The sequence below is a fragment of the Mycothermus thermophilus genome (genome assembly GCF_041956435.1).
Source record: "Mycothermus thermophilus strain CBS 625.91 unplaced genomic scaffold VTJ04scaffold_8, whole genome shotgun sequence".
In the NCBI taxonomy this organism is placed as follows: Eukaryota; Fungi; Ascomycota; class Sordariomycetes; order Sordariales; family Chaetomiaceae; genus Mycothermus; species Mycothermus thermophilus.
Genome location: NW_027191434.1, coordinates 960,538 through 983,334, shown reverse-complemented (window position 1 = coordinate 983,334; position 22,797 = coordinate 960,538). Strand labels below are relative to the sequence as shown.

At 52.4% G+C, this 22,797-nt stretch overlaps 7 protein-coding genes across 7 annotated transcripts; 3 read left to right on the top strand and 4 right to left on the bottom strand.

The window, feature by feature from the left end:
* Nucleotides 1–525: 525 nt before the first annotated feature.
* On the top strand, nucleotides 526–1,029 carry VTJ04DRAFT_10845 (uncharacterized protein; the record flags this gene model as incomplete). Its single annotated transcript, XM_069358628.1, has 2 exons — nucleotides 526–576; nucleotides 625–1,029. 2 exons carry the CDS (start codon nucleotides 526–528, stop codon nucleotides 1,027–1,029), a joined length of 456 nt encoding a protein of 151 aa, XP_069214173.1.
* Nucleotides 1,030–2,401: 1,372 nt separating this feature from the next.
* VTJ04DRAFT_10844 (uncharacterized protein) lies at nucleotides 2,402–3,057 on the bottom strand (the record flags this gene model as incomplete). Its single annotated transcript, XM_069358627.1, has 2 exons — nucleotides 2,402–2,443; nucleotides 2,542–3,057. 2 exons carry the CDS (start codon nucleotides 3,055–3,057, stop codon nucleotides 2,402–2,404), a joined length of 558 nt encoding a protein of 185 aa, XP_069214172.1.
* A 3,022-nt stretch (nucleotides 3,058–6,079) lies between these two features.
* VTJ04DRAFT_10843 (uncharacterized protein) lies at nucleotides 6,080–8,083 on the bottom strand (the record flags this gene model as incomplete). The annotated part of the gene is made up of 4 exons (XM_069358626.1): nucleotides 6,080–6,162; nucleotides 6,749–7,187; nucleotides 7,262–7,592; nucleotides 8,019–8,083. The coding sequence occupies 4 exons, from the start codon at nucleotides 8,081–8,083 to the stop codon at nucleotides 6,080–6,082; spliced, it is 918 nt and encodes a 305-aa protein (XP_069214171.1).
* Nucleotides 8,084–8,258: 175 nt separating this feature from the next.
* VTJ04DRAFT_10842 (uncharacterized protein) lies at nucleotides 8,259–9,269 on the bottom strand (the record flags this gene model as incomplete). The annotated part of the gene is made up of 1 exon (XM_069358625.1): nucleotides 8,259–9,269. The coding sequence occupies one exon, from the start codon at nucleotides 9,267–9,269 to the stop codon at nucleotides 8,259–8,261; it is 1,011 nt and encodes a 336-aa protein (XP_069214170.1).
* Nucleotides 9,270–11,011: 1,742 nt separating this feature from the next.
* On the top strand, nucleotides 11,012–11,835 carry VTJ04DRAFT_10841 (uncharacterized protein; the record flags this gene model as incomplete). Its single annotated transcript, XM_069358624.1, has 3 exons — nucleotides 11,012–11,031; nucleotides 11,087–11,155; nucleotides 11,223–11,835. The coding sequence occupies 3 exons, from the start codon at nucleotides 11,012–11,014 to the stop codon at nucleotides 11,833–11,835; spliced, it is 702 nt and encodes a 233-aa protein (XP_069214169.1).
* A 1,229-nt stretch (nucleotides 11,836–13,064) lies between these two features.
* On the bottom strand, nucleotides 13,065–19,268 carry VTJ04DRAFT_10840 (uncharacterized protein; the record flags this gene model as incomplete). Its single annotated transcript, XM_069358623.1, has 11 exons — nucleotides 13,065–13,263; nucleotides 13,462–13,744; nucleotides 13,807–13,988; nucleotides 14,042–14,206; nucleotides 14,325–14,713; nucleotides 14,781–14,813; nucleotides 14,873–15,698; nucleotides 15,749–16,210; nucleotides 17,540–18,513; nucleotides 18,669–18,807; nucleotides 18,889–19,268. The coding sequence occupies 11 exons, from the start codon at nucleotides 19,266–19,268 to the stop codon at nucleotides 13,065–13,067; spliced, it is 4,032 nt and encodes a 1,343-aa protein (XP_069214168.1).
* Nucleotides 19,269–20,225: 957 nt separating this feature from the next.
* Nucleotides 20,226–21,976, top strand: VTJ04DRAFT_10839 (uncharacterized protein; the record flags this gene model as incomplete). Its single annotated transcript, XM_069358621.1, has 4 exons — nucleotides 20,226–20,546; nucleotides 20,599–20,880; nucleotides 20,939–21,191; nucleotides 21,255–21,976. 4 exons carry the CDS (start codon nucleotides 20,226–20,228, stop codon nucleotides 21,974–21,976), a joined length of 1,578 nt encoding a protein of 525 aa, XP_069214167.1.
* Between the last annotated feature and the right edge of the window lie 821 nt (nucleotides 21,977–22,797).

Sequence of the window (22,797 nt, the reverse complement as noted above, 5' to 3'; positions counted from 1 at the left end):
GAGAGGAGGTTCACACGTCTCATCTTATATTAGCCTGTCACACCTGTTGCCCTTCGCAGAATATTTGGTTGCTGACTAACAGGTTGTTTGGCTGTCTGTGCCGCAGGTTGCTTACTCACAACTGCAGCTCTGGCTTCGCAACCCCGCTCTGTGTCACTTACCTCTCCTGCAACTTGATGAGCCTCAAAGAGTTCCCAAGGATGCCATTGGAGTCTGCAAGCCACTCTGCGGGCATGTGAAGTTGGTGTGGCGCTGGAGCCTTTCCCAAGCAGTGACACCAAGAACTCCCCAAGGACAACTTCCCCATGTACCTTCTGCGTTCTCGGCAGATCGTGATGCGCAAGACCAACCCAAAAGATATGCCCTTCCATCTTCGACAATGTTAGTTCCTGGAGATGGCTACAAGAGGGAATCGGGACAGGACTCCTACCCCAGAGAATGTCTTAATTGGTTCTTTTCTGCTGCTTTGCTTCGTCCCAAGGACTCTCCCCTAGATAGCCCAGCGCTGTAATCGACAACGCGAACATGGAGCCCATCAAGCCAAACGTCGATTTGGACTGGTTTCGCACCAGATCCGTATTGATCATCGGCAGTGCATCCGGCATGGGCTGGGCCACGGCTTAGGCTTGGGCAGACGCCGGCGCCTTCGTCACGATTGCCGACATCCAGCCGCTCGAGAGAGGCACCGTCATTGCCAACGAGTTGGGGGCCGAGTTGGGGGTCAGATGCAAGTACGTCTGGAGCGACGTCACAAAATGGGGCAGCCAGGTGGCTGCGTTCCAAGCTGCCCTCGCGGCCTCACCATTCTGCGTCCTCGACGTCGTCATCACCTTCGCCGGTGTGTGCGTCCAGCCGGGCAGTCTGCTCGACCTGGTTCAGGCTGCCGGTGAGCCGACTCGGCATACTGCCCCTCCCCAACCCGATACGGCGAACGTCGATGTCAACCTCGAGGGTGCCTACTACACGGCCTGGCTCGCGATGTGCTACCTTCGCCTCGAAGGCGAGCCGAATCCAAGCGTCCCTATCTGACGACTGCATCCTATCTTGCGACAAGGCCCTGATCCTGGTCTCGTCTATGGTGGCATACATGGACGCACCTATTGCTCCGTCGTACGCGGCGAGCAAGATTGGCGTACGCGGGCTGTTCCGATCCATCTGCTCACTGCCGGTAGAACTGCGTTCCAAGGGTTCGACTCACATCAGCTGCTCCCTGCTAGCTCCGTGGTTTGTCGACACACCGCTCTTGGATCCGATGCGTGCGATTGTGGGGAGAGAAGCTCTGGACAAACATTCATCTGGATACACAAGCATGGAGAGCATTATCACGGCGGCAAGCTACTGCGCAACCAATCCCGATGTTCATGGTGAGTTCCGTGGTTCTTGCTCTTCTGATACCACTTCAGCCCCGGCAATGCTTGAGGCTTGTTGCATTGTCACCGACGGTAGTCGTAGGCAAACCATTCGCTATAACGCCTGAGAGTATATATTGCCTCGAGGACAGCTATGAGCATGGCTGGAGCACAGTCCCACGCCATCATTGCCAAGAGAGTAGAGACGGGCTACGAAGTTGCGGCCGCAGAGCAGCCCCTGCTCTGATGGTCAAAGTGGCAGAGACCGTCGAGTCCATGACCTTGGTGAATAAGATAAAGAGGTGTGTTAAGGTCTTCATTGAGATCCTGACGTCAGGTGTGGGTCGTCGGGCAACGGAAGATCAGGAGTGTTCATATCGCCAGAGGCCAGGAGGGAACGTTTTGCTTTAAGGTAATCATAGGAAGCTTTACTGCTTAAAGGACAAGCCAATGTGATAGGTGTTAGTGCCACTAACTTCAACTGGGCCTTCCCTAATACGCTTCATTTTGTGTACTCCTTTAGCTCTCGCTGGGCTCTTAGGAATGACGAAGAAATCCCTTTGTGGTTTAACCAGGCACAAAGAGTTCAACGCAACTTTCCTCAGGCTGTCTCCATAACAAGCTCACAATATCGAACATCACTCCACGCTGCGTGTATTACACTTAGACTGGCACACAATGAGCGTAATGCATGTAAGACGGGAAGGATATGACTGCAACGCAATTCCTATCGTCTCGACCACTACTAGCTAGTTGCATTCCTACTCGAGATGATGATGAACCAGCGCCACAAACCCCAGCTGTATCCCATTTCCGGAATGAGAACCACTCTTCCGACTCCTCGTCCCCTCGAAGCTTCAACTCTCCGAAACGCTTCCTCCCATAAGACCATCACTTCCCGGTCACTCAAATCACCGCTGAGAATGACAGGGCTGAACAGGAGGTTGCTGGGGAAAAACAGAAACTCATCGCGAACCACATCTTCTTCCTTGTCGTTCGGCTTCAGACGTCGGCCCTGCCTATCAGTATTGACCTACAGGCAGACCACCGGCCTAATACTCGAGGTCATTGCCGTGGATCTTGTCCTCAATATTCTTGCCGTCAGTCATCCCAATTAGATCCATTTTGCAGCCCGAACCAAGATATTCCCATCTTAAGCCACAGAGGTTGGAGGGTTGGAAGAAGAACTTACAGCACAGCGCTTGGGCGTCGGCCGGGGGTTGGCACCGGGAGGGTTCGTCCCATTGGGACCGGGATTCACCGGGTCCGTGTCCCAGGTCCAGAATGGCGCAAGGCGCTTCGGAGTCGGACGGGGGTTTGCACCTGGCGGGTTGGTCCCATTAGGACCGGGGTTGACAGGGTCAGTGTCATCATCCATGGATGAGGCGCGCTTGGGAGTTGGGCGCGGGTTGCCGCCAGGAGGGTTGGTGCCGTTGGGGCCAGGGTTGACAGGGTCAGTGTCCATGGTCCAGATAGGCGTGGGGAGGGCGGCGAGGGTGATGTCGGAGATCATAGTGAAGGACTTTTGAGCTGGTGTTTTGAAGTTGACCGTGTTGTGGTTGTTGCTAGTTGAATGTGATGGGTTACTGCTACTGAATGTCTTCAGAGTTGTTGATAGTGATGGGTTGTCGAAAAGGAGGAGCTCTGGGAAGATCCTGAAGAGGTTTATATCCTTGAGAGCGGCCTCTCTGGGTTTCTGGGGTGCCATATCTGTTCTGTACACTTCACGGGTTATGTGGTGTTGTTCAAAGAAACAGTTTTAACAAACGCATGCCACGCTTGTGGTCTATTTTCACATGGCCATTGGCCATCGTCATTACTTGTTGTCACTCCTTCCTTTGAATAACTTGGGAATCCCAGTGGCTGGCAGAGGCCAAGATGAGTTCATAGAGCAAGTCGTAACTTGGGGTATGTGTTAGAGGATTCTCACAAAGGGAGTCACGAAGACCTCGGCGTTTAATCTGAGTTTAGAATGGCTTCTGAAAGAGCAGTCCTGTTGAAAACACCTCTTGGTCGTCAAGTCCATGCCTGGGCCGCCTTGTGTGCGCCTTGAAAGAGGCGTTTATCTCGAGGCCTGCTAGATGGGACTTGACGTGTCCGGACCACGCCTTTGGAGCCTAGTAAAATATATCTTCCCGTCGCTTGTGTACATCAGATCCGCCAATACCAACGTTATATTCGTTCAGTATTCATGTTGAAAGTCCATTTCGTACAAATGCAGAGCTCTTCAGCCTTTGGTAAACTAGGCCGATGCGGTCGGTCTTCCGGGCATTTCCACTTTCCCGCCCTGGTCATCACCACCATCCTGTTGATTTTCATCACGAGCCCAACTCATAGACTCGTACTTGCCAACCCGGCCAAGTGCAAGAAATGTCGGTACCACGCCAAGAATGATGTAGAATATTCCAAACGCAGGCCCTTCCAGCTTACAAAAGGCATGCCCACCCCCATAATGCTTCAGCGCCACTATCGCCAAACCGCCGTATCAAAAGAACCATCCGGCGAAAACGGGGGCAAATGACATGACCCAGAATAGGCCTATTGGCAGTGACATAATGACGTAGGATATGAGTCCTGGATGCTTCAAATGCCGCCTCGGCCGTTCCAACATCACCGCTACAGCCACTCCCACGCCTGCCAGCACAGCTGCCGTCAGGCCACCAAGCCACCACTTCTCCGCCCGTAGAAGCTTTCTGGGGAACAACTGTTCGGCCGCCAGAAAACACAAACCGATCAAGGAAACCGGCAGGGATGGTAACAGCCAGATACTCAGCCCCCACCTCTCCGGCACACGCTCGGGAAGCGCAATATCCACGTACAACGTCAGTGCTGTGATATCCACCCCAAGGATATCCTGGATAAGGCTCGTCCACCACTTCCACGGACGTCCGGGTATCCCAAATGGATGCGAATACCTTCCGTCCAGTTGCACGCCATCTTCGGGCTCGACAGGCTCGACAACACGGTCTGGCTGCTCACTCCTGGGTGGGGCCGGGCGCGGGATCGGAGTAACCCCGTCCGGCTCGTAATCCACACCTCCATCGTCGAAAGTCCGTCTTTTGAGCTTTATTCCGAGATCATAGACCCTAGCATGTGCTCTGGCGTCACAACTCCGCATCAAACTGAACACACCTACGGTACCTGGTCCGTGTAGCCGCATGCATGTCCAGACGAGCGATTTCTTGAACACTTTGTAGCCTCCGCCATCCTCGCGTGGTATGAAGAGGATGGGCAGGTCAAAGATCCACCATGACAGGTGGACGTGGAAGAAAGTGAGCCAAAGTGCAACCCAGTATATGGCCGGGACGGGATTGCACTCGAGTGGATGTGTGTTCGGGTCACGCCGGTGAGTACATTTGACAGATACTTCCGTGGTAGTCACTGTAGTGAGATAAACGGGCGACGTGTCGGGACGTAGTCAACCTCACGATAGGTTCTTGTAAGGGTGCTGCAGTCAACGATGTAATAGCCAGGGTAAGGTGTATAAGGGAGGCGCTGATCGGCGGCGGTGAGTGTGTAACATGTTGCCGTAATATGTCGGTCATATTCGTCAAACATCCAGCCCCATCGCGGTCGGTCACTGTAGGCGGTTGCGGATATAACAAAGCACGTTCGAGTTGGGTAGGCTATTGTCGGTGTAGGGGTGATGAGTGACTGCGCAGACGTTGAGGAGGTAAAAGCCAAGATGGCGACCAAAATGGCGAGAAAGAAGTTTTGAAACATCATTCTGTCTTGACTAGCAAGGCCATGTGTCTGGGGGTATTCTCGCATCAAACGACGAAAGTGAAATGACGGACTCAATCAAGTGAGGCCAGATAATAATCGAGTTGCGAAAGGGTTGAGGCGTACTTCTTTGTTTAGCGGATCAAAGGTGTGCGGGAATTTTGACGTTGATAATATAAGTACAAGGATTACTGCAGCACTACTACTACGACATATATCACATACTCTTGGTAGCTCAACTCCCCTCACCATGACCATCGCTCAAGGACTCACTTCTACACAGCCACAACGCTAAAAGCGCCATGCATGGGACATTCCGCTCAACCAAGGCGTGAATCCAGGCTCGCACGCGTAATGTTGAACAACCTTGACCACATCTCAGAACACAACATGCAGAGGCAAGACTCCGCCCGACATGTGGCAGATCACAGCTAAAACATATGGTTTCTGGACATTGGACGCCTCAACATCAACAGGTCTACGCACATTTCCAGAAATTGTATGGGTTGGGGATGGTTTTTGGATAGCTGAGCAGAGCCTACAAGTGCGTACGGTCAGGCGTCATGAGCTCCAACCGACGATTGGGCTTGGTGGTGGAACGCCATGGGAAACCAGGATGACTTGATGTGCTGCGTGGATGGTGGGCGTAGGTACCAGGTAGCGTCCCATTGACATCCAGCTTACCTGAAACTCGGTTGCTTAACTCAATCACCCAGCACCCATACCTACGTCAGGTACTGTACATCATCCGTGATAAGATGGTTGAAGCTCCAGAGAGAATCTTTCATCCATGCTCACAATATTACTTAGCCTGCCCCCGATTCCCATATAAAGAAATGATGAGGGAGCTACTTCCCTACGATGGGAACATATGCATGACCCCTCACGATTAAATGTGGGTTCGCAATGTCAGAACGTGCAACGCTTTAGGAACCACCAGTGTCAACTAGCTTAGCTAATCCACAGCTGTAACTGGAACTGCGGAGTTCTCAAGCCTCACATGTCATTCATTGAGCCCAGGTATTGAGCGGCTGGACCTGGCGGTGGCAGTGCATGCGGGAAAACTGAGCACTCCGTATATCCCTCATTACTATGACCAAGAGAATGACTAAAGGTCTGTAGCGTCTCGTTTATGCGTCATGAAAGATATGATTGTTGAACTACGCTGGCTGGTATCTGGACGTGAAGACGTCGCCACTAATACTATCTCGATCAAAGACCTCTCCGTATAAAACATGCCAAGATCAGAGTTAACCTATCCGTCTCTTATATCGGGTTGAGTTTCCAGAACTGAGAACATAATCCGCCGAGCACAGCTATCATTGGTTTCGTTTCATGGCGGCTTGTTTCCCGTTTCGACTAATGCAAGACAATTGTTCGTGCTTCTTTACATCTATTTTTATATTCTTTTATTCTTTAGTTTTTTTTCTTTTGCTTTGTATTTTTTATCTTTTAATATTTTTAATTTCGTGTGGCAGTTACGGCTTTCCAGTGTTTTCAGAGCAGCACGTACGCAAGATGTCATCATGAATGGCACTCAATGTTGACGTTTGGGACTGACAAATGGTATTAATATAGGCACCGTGGTGCCGAAGGTATCTCAACAGCCCAAGTAACACAACAACCCATAGAAACACCCCCTCTCTCCCAGCTCCTACCACCCCCAAATTTCTCACTCCTCCATCTCGTCCCCGCAGGCAACCCCATCCCATCATCCTCCGTCTTCCCCAAACTCTCCTCCTCGACATCCACGCCCTCCTCGCCAGCCTCCGGGACCTTACTGGCGGGATCCAGGGTCATCCGCTGGACCCCCTCGGTGATGGTGGTAGTGCTGGCGGAGGTGACGAGGGCGGCGACGGCGGCAGCGGAGGCGGCAGCATCGTCGGCGGAGGCGGCAGCGGCAAGGTCGTCGGCGGGCTCGGCCTCGAGGTCGCCCTCAAGGCTGTCGTCATCGTCATCATCGTCGTCGTCGTCCTCGTCTTCCGCGGTCCACTCGAACTGCTCCACCCGCTCCCAATCCCAGACCGTGATCGGGCGCGCGGACTGCTGCCAGGTGAGGGCAAACCAGTCCACGAACTGGGCGAGAGGGGGGAGGTTCGGCGGGTCTTCGTGGATCTAATAAGCATAAACACGTCAGCCTCATGAACGTGGCTCCAGAAATGTGAGGGGAAGCTGTAAGTCGTCCGTACCTCGCCGGTCTCTGGGTCCACGCAATAGCGGGCCCGAGAAAGAGTAATCTCCTTCATCAACGAGATCAGGGTGCCCACCCGCAGGCGACGCGCAAGCTCAGAATAGTCGGGGATCTCTTTGATGAGCTCCCAAAGCTCAAAGGTTAGATGGTTGCTGAGCCCCCTTCCGTCACAGTCCGTCTTCGAGTGGAGTACGGCCACAGCGGCCTCGAACAGGTTGCACAGCTCAATCTGGATCTCCGTCTTGAGCTTGGGGACCCCCATTGCCTCGAGGGCACGAACGACTTCATTGTATTTGCGCTTGCTGTGTGTCACTTGGCGTCTCCCCAGCCTAAAAAATCAATACAAAGTCAGCAATCGGCCATCAGCAATTGCGCTCAAACTCAAATCATCCAGAAGCATGATGTGTGGTGAATGTGACTCAAGGAAAGAAGCAATGAACAATCAACACCTGTAATGGTCTCGCAACCCCACGCTGGGTACCCTCGGACGACTCGACGAGACAACATGCGGTTGACCACTGGACCGACCCTGGGCTGAAAGCCCTGGGGTCATGTCCCTTGACGGCTTGGATGAATGAATTCTTTGGTCTCGGTATCGGTATGGTGCCAATTCTGGGCTCACCGATACCTCAAGGTTCCCCGACTTTATTGCGCCTTGACCGACCCGGATGTGACTTGAAAGACAATCATGCACAGAACTGGAAGAAATGATGAAAAGCGAAGATATGAAAAAGGAAAAAAGAATGAAAACTTACCATTTCATCCCATTTCTGGGCATGAACTTCTTCAATACGATCCGGGGGATATGCTGTGACGGCATCTTGGAAGTTTTTGGCGACGACGTTGTTGCGGCAGAGACGAACCTTCGGCGGGGGGGTCACGATGGTGTTTTGTCAGAGGAAACGGTGAAAGTTTCTTGAGCTCATCGCGCATGTCTATTCCCATGTGTTCTCGGATTTATCTCTTTTTCTGCTATTACCTCAGAATATACAACCTTATTGGTTTGAGGCTGCCAGTACTTCCTTGTTCCTCTCCACGTATTCCCTGAGGTTGGTCAGCTTGATCCCCCGACGAGAGTTGACCGTCTTCTCCTTCTCCCATGAGACGCCGACGCCCGACCCAAAGACGTGTTGGTACTTGGGCATGACATCGCTTGGAGACTCCTCAATCCTCTTCCTCAGCAGCCCCAAGTCCAGGACCTCTCGAGTGAAGCTGCCTCCATACACCTCCTCCACAATGTCCGCGATCTCCTTGTACGACACCGTGTCTCCCGCAATGTACGCAACACCGCTGCGGCTCGTCTCCCCAGGATTGAAGATGACCTCGGCGACCATCTTCCCAATCCCCTCTGCCTCGGTCACCGTCACCTGCTTTTCCCAATCTCCAAGGGCCCGCAATGTCTTGTTCTCCAAATCCACAACCCCAAATGCCTTGAGGAAAAGAAAGCTCATGAACAGGCCGGTAGACACAATCGTCCAATTGATACGCTCCTGCTCCCTCAGCAGCTTCCTCACGGCCAGCATCTCGCCAAACAGTTCTTCATGGCCGCTGTGTTCGATCCCTTTGCCCTCGGCAGCCCCGGCGGCCGCAATGGCTTCATAATCCGCTCCGAATTGCCAGGGGAAGAACCTCTTAACTCCGGCTGTAACTGCGGCCTGTGCAACGCGCAGCAGGGTGCCACGGGGTGTGGTGAATCCACCGGCATGCACGATGACGTCATACTTTTGGAAGATGTTTGCGAGCTCGGTGATGGGCGCATGCGCGAGGTCGGCAGCTTCCAACGTTGCGGTTATATCGCCATTGGGAGTTGAGAGACGGAAGGACTCGGCGGACTTTGTGGAGGAATTGAATTCTGGTGAAGTCGACGTCTTGGGCCGACGAAGGACGGCAAGTCGGGTGCGATTTGTGTCGTACAAGGGGTGCGCGGCGATGGCTTGGAGGATCGCAGTGCCGAGCTCACCGACACCGAGGATGAGGATGGACTCAGGAAAATATGAGGCGGCCATTTTTGATACAAGGTTCGCCTTTTCTTCGAATGCTGCTCCGTTCCGGTCTGCAATGTGTTCGTGATGTCTGCGTGGTGTTGTGGTGATTGGTGAGTCGACCACACCAGAGCTTGTGCGATTGATCGAGGTGCCGACTGACTCGAACCCAAACGTCGACCCTTAAATATCAGTTTCAATCTCTTGCTGCGAAACCATTTCATCAAAGTGTTGATGGAGCTATGCGATAACTCCGGACATCGAATGGGTGTTGCTGCTTACAAATGACCTCTTTCCATTCCTTGAAGCCATTCCGGACCCACTTTTCCTCGGACATAGCATCAACATCCGAATTAAACATACGATTTTGCCCGTCCCATTGACAATGACAAAAACCCAGAAGCTTCCGCCAAATTTCGCATTACTAAGTTGGCTGGTTGGAGAATGTGATTCATTACATGATCGCTCAGTCTTTGGTGACTTGGCTTTGAAATGCACCTCTCGAGAAGCCCCAGCACAGCGGTCATCGCTCATCCAAGTGTCCTGTCAAGCCCGACACAACTTCATGGAATTATGGGTGAAAACACCAGAGTCAAGATTGCGAACACTTCTTTTTGGGTCGAAAGTTGTTTTCAAACTTTGGTAGTCTCCTATTTCAATGCTTACAAGCCGTCGTGGTCTGCGTGAGAAGGCCGCGCCTCTATTTTGCAAGACCCCTGTCATCGATCTCATTTTCCGACTGGTCCGCTCACGTATGACAAAACCTTATCCTGACGTCACGCTTCGCAGGGTGTTCGCCGTTGGCTCGGAGAAATCAGGACCAGATGGCCAGTGACTACTTAAGCTGCTTTGACTTTTCGTTTTACTTGGTCTAAGATCATTCGAAGGGCCCAAGAAGGTGGGGTTCTGGCCCGAAGACACGGTGAGCAAGAACCCTGGATTAGAGAAGCAGAACCAACAGGAGCGAATCGTTGGGTGATAAAGGGTCTACTAAGGACCAGGGAAAGTCCTGGCCAATAAGTCTTCAAGTGGAAATCGGACTCGACGAGGGATGAACAGAGCTCGAACGGCTCACGTCTCCCAAGCTAACGCTCAAGATGTTGTGGTTCTGGTTGTGGTCTGTGATGAAGAATGTTGAGACTAGGGTCCCTGTCAAGGTAACAATCACACATTCCCAGTTCTTGGTATCTGGGTCAATATGCAGGCCAACAGAACCAACAGACGAGACTAGTGTACCGGTTGCTCTGCCGAATGTGACTTCACACCTAGATTCTTGTATGCATTGCGACTCTAGCAGGTACCAGGGGCCCGGTCAGTCGTCCAGTCTTAATGCCGCTGAAGAGTTCTCCTGTTCTGGAGTCCAAGACACCCCACCATTGTCCGTTGCACACAGGTTGTTTTGCTACTCGCAGGTGTTGGTTCGTTGATACTGTGACACTGGGTCAAAAAATGGTGCCCACCCAGCAACGCTCAGGCGGTACCCTCACACCGCGGAACTGGGCCGAAGCTAGGGATCGGGGTTGAGCAACGAGTATTTTTGCGTCTAGCAACCATACAAACCATTGACCGCATGACTTGAGAAGGCGGTTCCATCGTTTATCCACCCCGAAGCTGAGGCCGTTCGGTCTGGGCATACGACGCTGTAGACGTCGTTGGTGACGAGTTGCAGCGCGAGCCAAACGCTAACGCACGCGTGCTCCCAACATCATATGATTGACAACAGTAAAGGGGAAGATAAACTCAAGGGCCAGACCAGAAGATCAAAGATGTGGAGGGGAGGCGGAAGGTTGCCACAAGGATAAATGCCTCGGACTTGCCCACGCTTGAGTTCTCAAGTCCAGCAAGCCTCCAACGTCCAACGACAACACGTCAGAGAAATATTTTCTTCAACAACGAAGGAACATCTTTGTGTATGTATAAACCAGCATCACATTGTCCCTCCTAGCACTTACCCTTAGCTAATCATACTCATCACAGTCAGTCCTTTCTGTCCACAATGCAGGTTCGCAAGATTGCCATCGTCCTGGCCGCCGCCTTGACGTCGGTGCGGGCCATTGCCATCAGATCACCCCCCGACCCGGTGCCGCAGGTGCCTGAGGATCCCGAACGCCCTGACGACGTTGTGGTTACAAAGACATGGACGTACCACAACGGGACGTTGGCGCTCTTCTACAGGAACTCGACGGATGACTCAGCGATACTGCAGGCTCGTCAAACGGGCTGCGGCCAGAACATTGTCCACTGCGCCAACTCAAACATCGCCCCGAGGCAGGCATGCTACGACCTGATTTACGGCCTGAACCTGAACCGCGACTACATGGTCGAAGACTTGACCTGGAACCCACACTCAATCGGCCTCGCGTGGTACGCGGACGACGGCACAAGATGCGTGGTTACATGGCACGACTTCGTTCCGGAGTTGTGGATCAGCAGCATCATGCCAGCCGCTATTTCGATTTACAACGTCTGCTCTATGGGGGGTATACTACCTTTGATTTCCGGGTATGCGACACATGTCAATTTACAGGGGACATGCACGGTTGAGTGTCTCTCATGGGCATACCAGTGCTTCCGCCCGTGGGTCGAGTGATAAATTCACAGGACGAAGCCAGTTCCAAATAAGACAGATCCTGGCGCGGGGAATTGATCGAGGGAGTGGCATCTCGGTTAATGATGGACTGCGCTGAGCTGAAGGGACATTGCGAGAGAATATCAGTTGGGTTGCAACACCACCTGCATGTACCTAAAAATGTCGAAGGTTGAGGAATTCTGTCGTGGTAATAATACTTGCGAGATGTCAACGATTGCACCAAAAGCCATGTAATCCAACGTGGGCTGTAAAGCTTGCAGAACAACACCTAAGTTTTGACCTAGCTGTACAAGCGACTAGAGATCACGAGCGAGCCATCATGGTCGCGTCTGGTGACCGCGATGTTGCCGAGACAGCTGTCAGTAAATGGTTGAAATGGGTTTCTGCAAGACACAAACAATCATCTTTTCGGGGAGAGATTCATTGTCCAAGATCTCCTTCAGGAACTGAGAGCTCAAACGCAACATCGAGATCCATTCCTGCGTTGGACAACCACCTCGGTGATAGGTATTGTTGAACTGGGCGGCGGCAGCCACCGGGCTTTCAGAGCCTGGGCCCTTTGCGCCGAGTGCTCTCGGACTCGGTACCGGCCGCCACCCTCTCCGCGGGCCCTCCGATACACTCCCTCTTACCGAGGGAGCTCAGCCCTTAACAACACAACCATGATAGTGATAAAGAGAGTGCAGAGGCCTGCTCTTTCGGTTTTGTTAAGCTAGTAACAACCTCTCTCTAGGCTCAGGGAGTTCTTAGACACCGAGCGAGGGGATTCTCTTTTGTATATTTTAGTCGGGCATCTAAGCCTACTATTCTAATCGATGTAACAAGCAATTCACTTTGTGCATTCCATCCAGTTCCTCCGTCTTCAGTAGCTTGGTCGGGGCTTATAGTATCGGCTCTGGCAAAGACCGATCGACTGCCGACGTCAAACTGATCGCAGCGACTCTCGTGATGTTCGATCACTGGTCCAAGGAGTTGGAATTCGAGCCATTCCTCAAAAGGCTGTGGCTCCCGGTTCCAATTTCCAGAAGCTTTATTGGACTCGTGCGACCTTGGCATTATTCGCCCTTGGCAGCTACTTGTATGGCCGAACCAAGGACCATTAGAGACAGAAAAAGTACCCGGTATATCCAGCGAGTCAACAGATCATATTCCAAACTACATCAGTACGTATTCAGGACTAGACAAGAGCAACGTTCACCAATTTCCGATCAGTCATCCGACGCCAGGAATCAACGCCTGATATCCCGCATGCTCACAATCCTATCATAGTCCTCACCCACAACCTTCTTCCACCGGACATCAAACCTGCTGAACTGCGCCTGGGCTTCTTTGAAGCGCGTCGTCCATTCGGCATGGGCTTGCTGCGACTTGTTACCCAGCTTCACAATGATACGCCCGTCGCGACTCTTCCCTCCTGGTTCTCGCACACTGCATTCGCACAACGAGGTGAGATCAAGTTATTGCCTCAGATGCGTGCGTCGCTTCCCAGTGTATGGCAAGTTGATGTGGTACAACGTTTCTGTCGGCGACCGAAGGAAATCGTTGATGGGAATGCAATCTGAACAATTGCATGGGAGAGGCGACTTTGCCCAGCTTGGGTCGACCACCGGTTCGCGTTGAACGTACCGTTCCAAGTACGCCGTGAGAATCGCAACAAAGATGTCTCTGTACCGGGTGGTGGTTGGTGGAAGCAAATCCTTGCCCAGGAGTGTCAGAAGCTTCCGGAGAACGGGAAACCACAGAAAGGTGAACTCCGTTGGAGGAATGGAGTGGGCCTGGGTAATGATCTGTTTCGCAAGGAGGTCCTCAAGGTCCGTCCAGCCATTTTGATACAGTCGGCGAACAGACTCGACAGGCGCGATTCGGTGACGACGCGGGTCGCGTCGGATAAAGTGAACATATGTCTCGTCTGGAAATTGTCCTGGTATAATTGGATTGGAAGGGGTTGACGCCCGTTCTCAGTCAACACACCGGCTTGAGAGCGAAGCATGCTGAGGTTTAAAGCGTTGATTAACGCGCCGGTAAGATCCTTGGCGAGTCCAGGGGCGCTGGGGAACGTCAGATTGCCTAGTGATGCGAACGCGGTAAACCTGTCCCTCATTGCCAAGGCAAATGGCATGCGTAAGACGCTTTTCTGGATCAGGGGAAGCATGCTGCTGAGGTCAGAAAAAGACCACACACAGGCATTGATAAGTAAGAGACTTACTTCGACTCCAAATATGGCCCATCCTTGGAGAGAAACACCAAGTCGACCAGGTACAACCCATCAGGCTCAATAAGCAGTTTGCTAGCGATTTGAGCCTCAACATCATCCACCGACCGCTCTGCCACTTCAGCAACCATCGACATGATTCCCTCGTGAGATTGCTTGCTGGAATCAAGCAGCTCCTTGAGAAGTTCGAATCGAGATTGGATCTTGATCTTGAGCAATATACGAGTAGACTGAAAATTATTAGCGACAGCAAGAACATGAAAGGCAAGACACTCACTATTTATCGAACTCTTGGAAGTCCATCGATCCGTCGAGGACCGCAGGCCCCAATGACCTCATGACTTCCGGGTCAAGGGCATCGAAGTCGATGGATTCCACCACACACCCAAACAGATTAGAGTCGCGGAGCTCGATGGCGGTTGTCACGATTTGCTGGATGGCGGACGTTTGGTCCCGCTCAGAGAGGTCGTAAGGATTGAGCGGCTTCAACAAGGACATCCAGGCTCGGGTGCTGGTCAGCTCATAGAGGCTATCGACAGCAGATGCCTTCGTCTTTTCACATTTGGTTCTGTCGATGTAATACTTCTGGAGTCCAATGACGTCCTTGAAGTTCAATGACTGGAGGAGAAAAGCTGTCGTTTCAGTCCGAGGGAGCAGCACAGCCACCTGTTACGGGCTTGTGGTCAGAGAGACTTTACCAATGTGCAGCATGTGATTGCACGAGAAAACTCACAGATTTGCGATAAAAATGGATTGCGGTTGGGCCCTAGAATAGTAATGTCAGTCTCATGCCGCCCAGCGAGTTCATGTCCACCAGATACATACGGAGTTCCCCAGAACCCCCTCGTAGTCCTCGTCGACATCCTCAGAGTCATCAAACGGATCTTCATCCGGCTCAGGTTCAGGGATGAGATCCTCCAAGATGTCCTTGAAGTCTTCGCCAATGTTCACATCCTGGCGCAGCTTGTTGCCGTCGACATCCACAAGCTTTTTAATCTCATACGATCTTTCCAGGACCTCATCATCATCGTCGTATTCATCCTCGTCCTCGTCCTGGTCCTCGTCCTCACCATCATCATCGTCGTCGTATTTCCTGCGTTTGCGTGGACGATCGTCATAATAGTCCCGAAGGTTGTAGTAATCCACTTCGGGCTCTCGAACTTCTTTCTTCTCAAGGACGGCGAGTAGGACATCGAACTCTAGCTCTTCAGAAAGGAGGCTCAAGCGCTCGATTCGGGCGAGGTCGTCTCCCTTTAAGGCCTTGAGCGAGATGCTGGCCTCGGTATACTCGTGATCCAGGAGGTAGTAGATATGACTATATCCTTCCTCAATCGCGGCCTCGTACTGGAGCCACGCATTGAGCGCGTTTCGGAGCGGTGAGGTGTCGACATTTTGGACCCTATCCGCGCTGGGGGGTCCATCGGGACTGGGGGAGACGGCGAGGTTGTATGTCAAAACCCATCTGTAACCCGACTTAACTGGCAGCACCTCATGATGGACGTCGGAATACCAGCAAAGGGCAGATGGTTGCATCTGGGAGGTCATAAAGACCTTGGTTTGCCCCTTATGGGTCACCACCACATCACCGCCTTCGTGGGGAGAGGGCAGGCATATGACGAGTGTCCCAAACATGCCCGGAATCTTTTCAGTGCTGGGCACGTCAGCGCGGAGTCTCAGTGGCCCATATGACCAGGGGCTTACTCCGTGTGTGCCTTAAACATAGCACCCTTTTCGTAAATGAGCATCTTGTAAGGTTCCGCATTGATAGGAACGTGAATACCAAGGGATTCCGCCACGAAATCAAGGCATGGCTCCAACACGTTGGATTTCCAGGTGGAAGGAAGGCGGACCTTGCAGGCGTCTATCTCCCACGTGTTCCGGATCGAGGTGTCCACTATTGTTTCACTGCCTCGCCCAAACGGGGCCTGGCGAGAGAGTCCGATCAGCTGGCGAGCCTGCTCTTTGCCCAGAGGGAAGCGGACGTTTCCGACTCCTTCAACGTCAAGTCCGCCGATGTATTTGACTGAAAGCATCTCCTCGAACCCCGCAAAAGAGCCAGGGGCTTTGATGCGAGTCAGGCTGTCGTAGACCTCGTTGAGGATCAGTCTGCGACGGCTCTTCTGGGCGGGCTTGCCTGGGGCCGGAACAGGTGAGCCGGAAGCGCTGGGATTTGGTCGTCAGGGGCTCTGGTCGTGAACGCGACATTGGATCATTTTCAGGAAGGGCTTACCCATTCATGTCTTAGATTAGACCTTTGAAACAAATTTGGGAACTAAAAGATGTGTGTATGTGTGTTCACGACCAGGAGGGTGGGTGAAGACGCGACGCGATAAAATATCATATTGAGAATATAACGGCGAAGATGGCTCGGCTGCAGATCCCTGCATGGTCTGGGTGAGGTGGGATGGAAAAAGCAACGCCACCTCAGCTCGAACTTTCGACGCTGTTCTTGGTCTTCGGGGTTTGAGTTGCAAGCTTCATGGTTCTAGAGCGCAATTTTATTTCCTGTGTTCTTCTGCTAAATCGGCTCAGAAAAACGACCTGGGACCGGAGCTGTCAACGGTTGCTATACCACCCACTTCAAAGTGAGTGGCAGGTGCGCGAACATCGCGAACAGAATCTCGGAACCCCGCGGTGTAACGCGCTAGGGGCAGACGCGATAAGCGCGCGTCTGTTTGCCATTCTTCCCGTCCCAGGTCCGCAGTCTTCGGGCTCTTGTTCGTTGCTTCAGTTACTAAGGGACACACTAGGCATAGAATACCTGACGTTGAGAAAAGGGCGCGGGCATAGTGTTGTAAGGTATCAAGCATTGACACAACTCGACCCTGAGCATCAGGTTGTTTTCGTGCATTGGTCGGCGCTCTGTTGTCTGTTGGCACTCTCTGGACGCGACTGGTCAAACTCCGCGGTTCTGCATGGTAAACACCTGTTGATAATATTGGCAATCCCTACGGACGATGAGTACCCCGTGCATGCAAAGTTTCAGATCCCAAACCCTAGCACATTGTGATAGTTTGGGGAATAACATTCGTATACATGTTCACATTCGATTCCAACCCATACTCAATCCAATGAAACGTGATCATCACATCACAGAAAGCTGCCACCAGTTGCCAGCCTGTGTACTCTCCAACCGCACACAGGGGAACGCTGTATGTGGGACAGGGAGCATTGATGCTTTCCCAACTCATGCTGCTGCTGGTCGCTTCATCCTGGTCATCATCATTGTTTGTGTTTCCGGCCTCGCCCACGTTGCCCCCGTTGTCGTTGCCGATCTGCTCTCTATTGTCGGTGCCACTATGATCACTATGATTGCTGGTAATGCTGTCTCCACGGTTTCTGTTCTGTTCTGTACTGCTCTTGAGAGAGTTGGAACTGCTTCTATTGCTGGGCAGTTGTCGGCTACTCATAGTGCTCCCGACCCCACTCGCCCTAGTATTGTCGTCTCCATGCTTGGTGTCGTCGTTGTTATGGGTTTTTGAGGCTAGATACTCCGCCAATAGTTCTGTGCCGTCCAGAATCTCTTCCTTGCACATGACTGTTTGTTCCAAGCATTTCTTCAGCCATTCTGGCTCCTCAAACATGTCTGCCAGATCGGTGAAGAGGTCAGGGCACACAAGCATGGCCCAGGACAGGTCAGCTGGTGCCTTGACGACTTTGCGCAGCATTTCAGATGCCTTCGATATGATTGCTGTGTCATCGATAGTGACTTGGAATGCCTGGCTCTTTGAATGCATAAACTGGCACTCGTTACAGAGCAGCATGGCGTGGTAAATGGCGTCTCGGTGTGGGTGGTCGGGTAAGTCGTCGATGGACAAACGTGGGAAACAGCGGTCTTTGTACAGTCGAGGGTATGAATAGACCGCATTGAATATGTTTGAGACGTCCATGAGCAATGTTGTCGGCGCGGAAAAGTAGTATCCATCGGGTTTGAGAAGCTCCACTACCTCCTTAATGTACTTCAGGAGGCAGAGATCCATTCTCAACACCCCAAAGGTGTACGGAAACCTTTCCTTCAGTTCTTCTGTGAAAGGCTTGACGGGATACCATAGCTCTCCATTGTTGGATTTGGTCAAAACGGCTTCACTCTCTGAAGCACAGGATCGAACATACTCGACGCACTGTCGAATGTCGAGACCGTTGCCAAATGCTATCTCGCAGTCGACAATGTTCGAAAGGAGTAGAGCGGGACAAGGCTCGAGAAGGTGAAATATCATCTCCCCTTCCTTGCAGTCACCAGGATACCAGGTTGCCGGGGTTGTGGCGCCTGCTCTGCTCAGATAAAGAATCTTTCCGTTCCTCAACCGCAACCCCCGAATCGAGCACCACAGCCTGATAGCCAGGAAGTTGGGATCCCGGATGCTTGGAGCATTGTCGTAGAAGTCGTACAGGGTCTCGGACAAGAGATCCGCACCCCAGGTCGGAGGGAGAAACTCGACGACACATCCCTCGTCGCTCGGGCGGAACTGTAGGTACCCAATAGGTCCGTTCCATTGCATCGGAAGTGGCATTGGAGATTGAGCTTGGGGGCTTTGCTCGCAAGATTTAAATCCAAGAATGCTCTTGGATTGCATCAGGGTTAGCTGTACGCGTTTCATTACATAGGATGGGACAAACTTACAGCGATCGTACACAAGTCCTTGCCCCTCCAGCGCATGGGAACAAGGCCATTGACCAGGATCGATTGGGCATTCATGTGGTAAAGTCGATCCTTCTCTGGCGAGATGTCGAGGGCCTGCATGAAATTCACCCAAGTCGATCTAGCCGGGGCCATTTCTGTGTCAACCAAAACATAGTGGCCACTGTCATCTTGTTGATTTCGCTTCAATCTGCGAACAAACTTGGAAATGAGGGTGGTCCATCGCGATTTGCTGGAGAGATCGTCTTGATCCTCTGAAAGTTGGAAGCCAGTCGGAAACTTAAAGTCGGGCTGCCAGTTTCGCCGGAGCAGGAGGGAGGCGGAGATAACTGGGGTAGCGATGATCTGTTGCAAACCGAAGAGCCTCTTTGTCTTGACTTTGGCTTTCCATGGACCCAGGGCCTCTCTTGACAGGCCTACCTCGTAGGCTTTATGTTCCGTGAGGAGTTGCCGGGCAGCCACGTAAACGGTGAGAAGAGTAATGAGAGAAATGGCTGCCGCGATGGCTGAGCATATGGCTGAAATCCAGTCCGTGATGTTCGGAGGATCGGGATTTGATACTTCTGGGTCTTGGTGATCCATGGCGGCCTACACGCCTCAGCTTGCAAGGTAGATAACAGACCAACAAAGAAGAAAACTTGGTTGTAGAACGGTGAGACAGCGCGCGTTCTTGATGGCAACCATCCATGGCTAACGCGCCTCGCTGTGCCACTGCATTGCAGGAGCTTCCAACACTGCATCCATCCCCGTGTCGGCACGTGGCCCGGTAGTAGCGCCCCCTGTACCACGCTGTCCAGCATGCGACATCTCAAGATGTTGATGATGTCGAATTCGCCTCGGATCTCCTCTATGTAGCCTTCCTTCAGCTACTACTCCGGCAGGCAGTGTTCGGAGGTGTGAGAAATTGGGAATCGTGAGGGGTAGGTGTTGCATCAGTGTTTAGCCCTAACCCTCATGTCGTCCTGTCGTCCCGTTTTTAACGTCCTTCTTTCGTTCTATTGCACCCTTATTTCACGTATGAGTTTGTCTCACTGATATACAACATCGGATACTGGCCTCTTGGGTATGCCCTTTACAAACCAGTAGCCCAGGCAATTGTTAGAACTGTGAGTCTCAAACACAGCTGTGTTTTGTTGGTAGCAAAGATGCCCGCAAACACCTCCGTTTTCCTCTCCAGCCCTGCCCCACCTTCATGCAAGTTACCACCTACATCCATGAGATTCGAAAGGCAAACGACGACGGACCTCCGCCAGACCATGACTGATGAACTTTGATCTTCTCCAAATCTGACCCTTTAACATCGTGCCAATCTTGACCCTGTGCCTGCTATTTAACTCGACCCTGTTGAAGACGTAGGGAAGACTCCAAATTAAGAAACGACCGAGACACTACCAGGTAGCCTTTCTACCTCTTGTCAACAGCCAACCTTGCAAGTGATACTCTCCCCCAGGTCTGTTTGCTTCAGCCAACTAGTTTTTGAGTAGAACAACATCCCCATCTCGTCAGTTCTCCAGGCCGCTGCGCCGCGTCATTCATACAATGCCGAACCGTCAGCCGTTGCACACGAATCCCGAGCTCTGCAGCTACGCTCTCGGTGTCCTAAACTCGTCGGTTCCGCTCGAGATCCGAGCGTCGAGTGTCTGCGATGGCTCCGGCCTGTTCCTCTCGGAGGTTTCTGGCATAGACGCGAACTGCGAGATCTACCGCACTCCACTCTCGCTCGCTGCCATCGATCCCGGTGTCAAGACTGTCTGCCACGGATGCCTCCGTGAAGAGGAAGAGTTGTTCCCTGATGTCTCGAACCCTGGGACAAAGCTGAAGGCCTGTGGCGCATGCAAGGCCACATATTATTGCTCCAAGGTAAGGTCAGAGACCAAAAATGCAATTATACCCATACTGACCCGGAGGACAGCAATGCCAGAAGGCATCGTGGACTCAGTATCACAAACAAGAGTGCAAAACTATCCAACGGGATCCAAATATGCCCTCGTGGATGCTGCTGGCGTTACGCCTGGGCCTGTTCGTTGAACGTCCCACGCAATTCCCCAAGCATCTCGCCGCCCTTAAACACCTTCAATCGGATCCTGACAAGGACCGCGATATGCGTATGGGTGTATCTTTCGCCCGGCAGTTCATTACCGACACTCCAGTCGGCGGTGAAGCCTTGGCTAAGGGGATGGATGCGATATCCAAGGTAAATGATAATAATATTACGTTTGCTCGATGAGACTTTTGACTAACGGATGAACCAGCTACGCCTCAACGCCTCGCCACTTCAGGCAACTCTTCAGCCTGTCGGCAACGTCTTCGACATCGCCTCGGCCATGATCAACCATTCCTGCGACCCCAATGCATTTTTGGTGATGCGGGGTGGTTCCTTGAGGGTTCGCTCGCTGAGGAAGATCAACTCTGGAGAGGAGATCACCTTTTCGTATACCAACACTGCAGACATCGCCTTGATCCGCCAGGCAAATCTGGAGAGGCTGTACGCCTTCACCTGCAAGTGTATGTGTGCCACTCGATACCCTTCCAAATGGTCAGTCCATTAACTCGCCTGTGCGTGGGTAGGCCCTCAATGCGCACGTGAAGTCTCAGACATCAGCGCTGTGGTCGGTTCCTCGAACTTGTCCGCTACCCGGAAGGTTATGGCAGAGGTCCAGGACTTCATGAAGGAAACCTTCATGGGCGCCATGGCCGCCGGTGCCAACTCATCCCTCGACAACACGGCCCAAGTCGAGTCCCGGTTGCATTCAATTCTCGCAAAGGTCTTGCCCTCCGGCACTAAGTGGCCCGAGGACTTGGAGCCGTTCCCAGCGTTCCGCTCGAGCCTCGCAAAGCTGTATATGAGTCAAGGCAAAGCGTTGTTGGCCTTGCGTACCGCTCTGCGAGCCACACTGCACCGCCGTGAACCCCTGAAGGGGTTTGTTCAAGCCTACGAGATGGTAGAACTCTCGCAGATGTTGGCAGTGTTAGGGAGTACACCCGATGCAGCAACCAAAGAGGACAAGAACGCTCCCACTATGTATGACTTCCGCCTTGTGGGCTTCAGATACACGGACGCGGCGTGGCACGGCTGTGCGAATGTTTTCGGCGAGGATTCCGCCCAAGCGATCCGACAAGGGGAATTCATGAAGCGGTTGATGAAGCAATGGAAGACACCCAATGACTTCTTGTCCTCGAATAAGTACGAGGAGGTGTTTGGTATTTCCCAGCGTAAGGTGCTGGACTGGGCTGGGTTGCCGGAGGAAAAGGGACTTTCTGCCAAACTTGAGATGCCGGTTCCGAACTAAGCGGATCGGTCTCCCAGGTACTTGCAACTTCGGATCACCAAGAGTAGAATGTCCGGGCCGAGGAATGTTGGATTTGAAGGGCCCGAGAGGATACGTTCCCACAGGAGTACATTGGATGGGATGAACCCGAGGTTGCCAGATTGGAAACACCATACAAGATGTTCTCAGAAGCTAGTAGTGTGAACTACGAAGAATACTGAGTCTTATGTGTCACGACACATGAGGAGAACCCACCACCCAAGACGCACGTCACTCTGGTAGTCCTCGAGACTTTGAGGAGGGGAGTACCGCAGGACCACGGTAGCATCTTTGGAATCTGGCATGACTTCGTTATGATGACTGAAGGCCACACGAGGCCCAAGCGTCAACATGTTCGTCATGACCTCAAAGTCGTCCCGTCATTTGGACGTGCCACGCACTCGAGGAAGACGGCTTGCGAAGTCTGTGAGCATAACGACGAAGAATGAAACACTGTATGCACCTCATCTGGTCAACGTTAAAGTGTTCTGTATATCGTGAATGTACTGTTTGTTCACGACGTGGCTTCCTAGCAATCCAACTTGCTCAAGATGTCAGTTTTCTTGACATGCTGAAGATGTTGAAGATGCCAGGTCACATGGTTCATCATGGTGTATAAAACTAGAGGCGTCCGCTTCTGCTTCCAGGGACCTCAACACTTCTCAACATCTACTCACTCACAAGCAGCTAGATCTGCCTACGATCATCCCATTAGTTCAACGCTTCGCACATATCACGACCAGCTGTTACCCACCCAAACCCTTGCTCCACAGCACCTGCTCGATATCACTGTTCGAAGCACT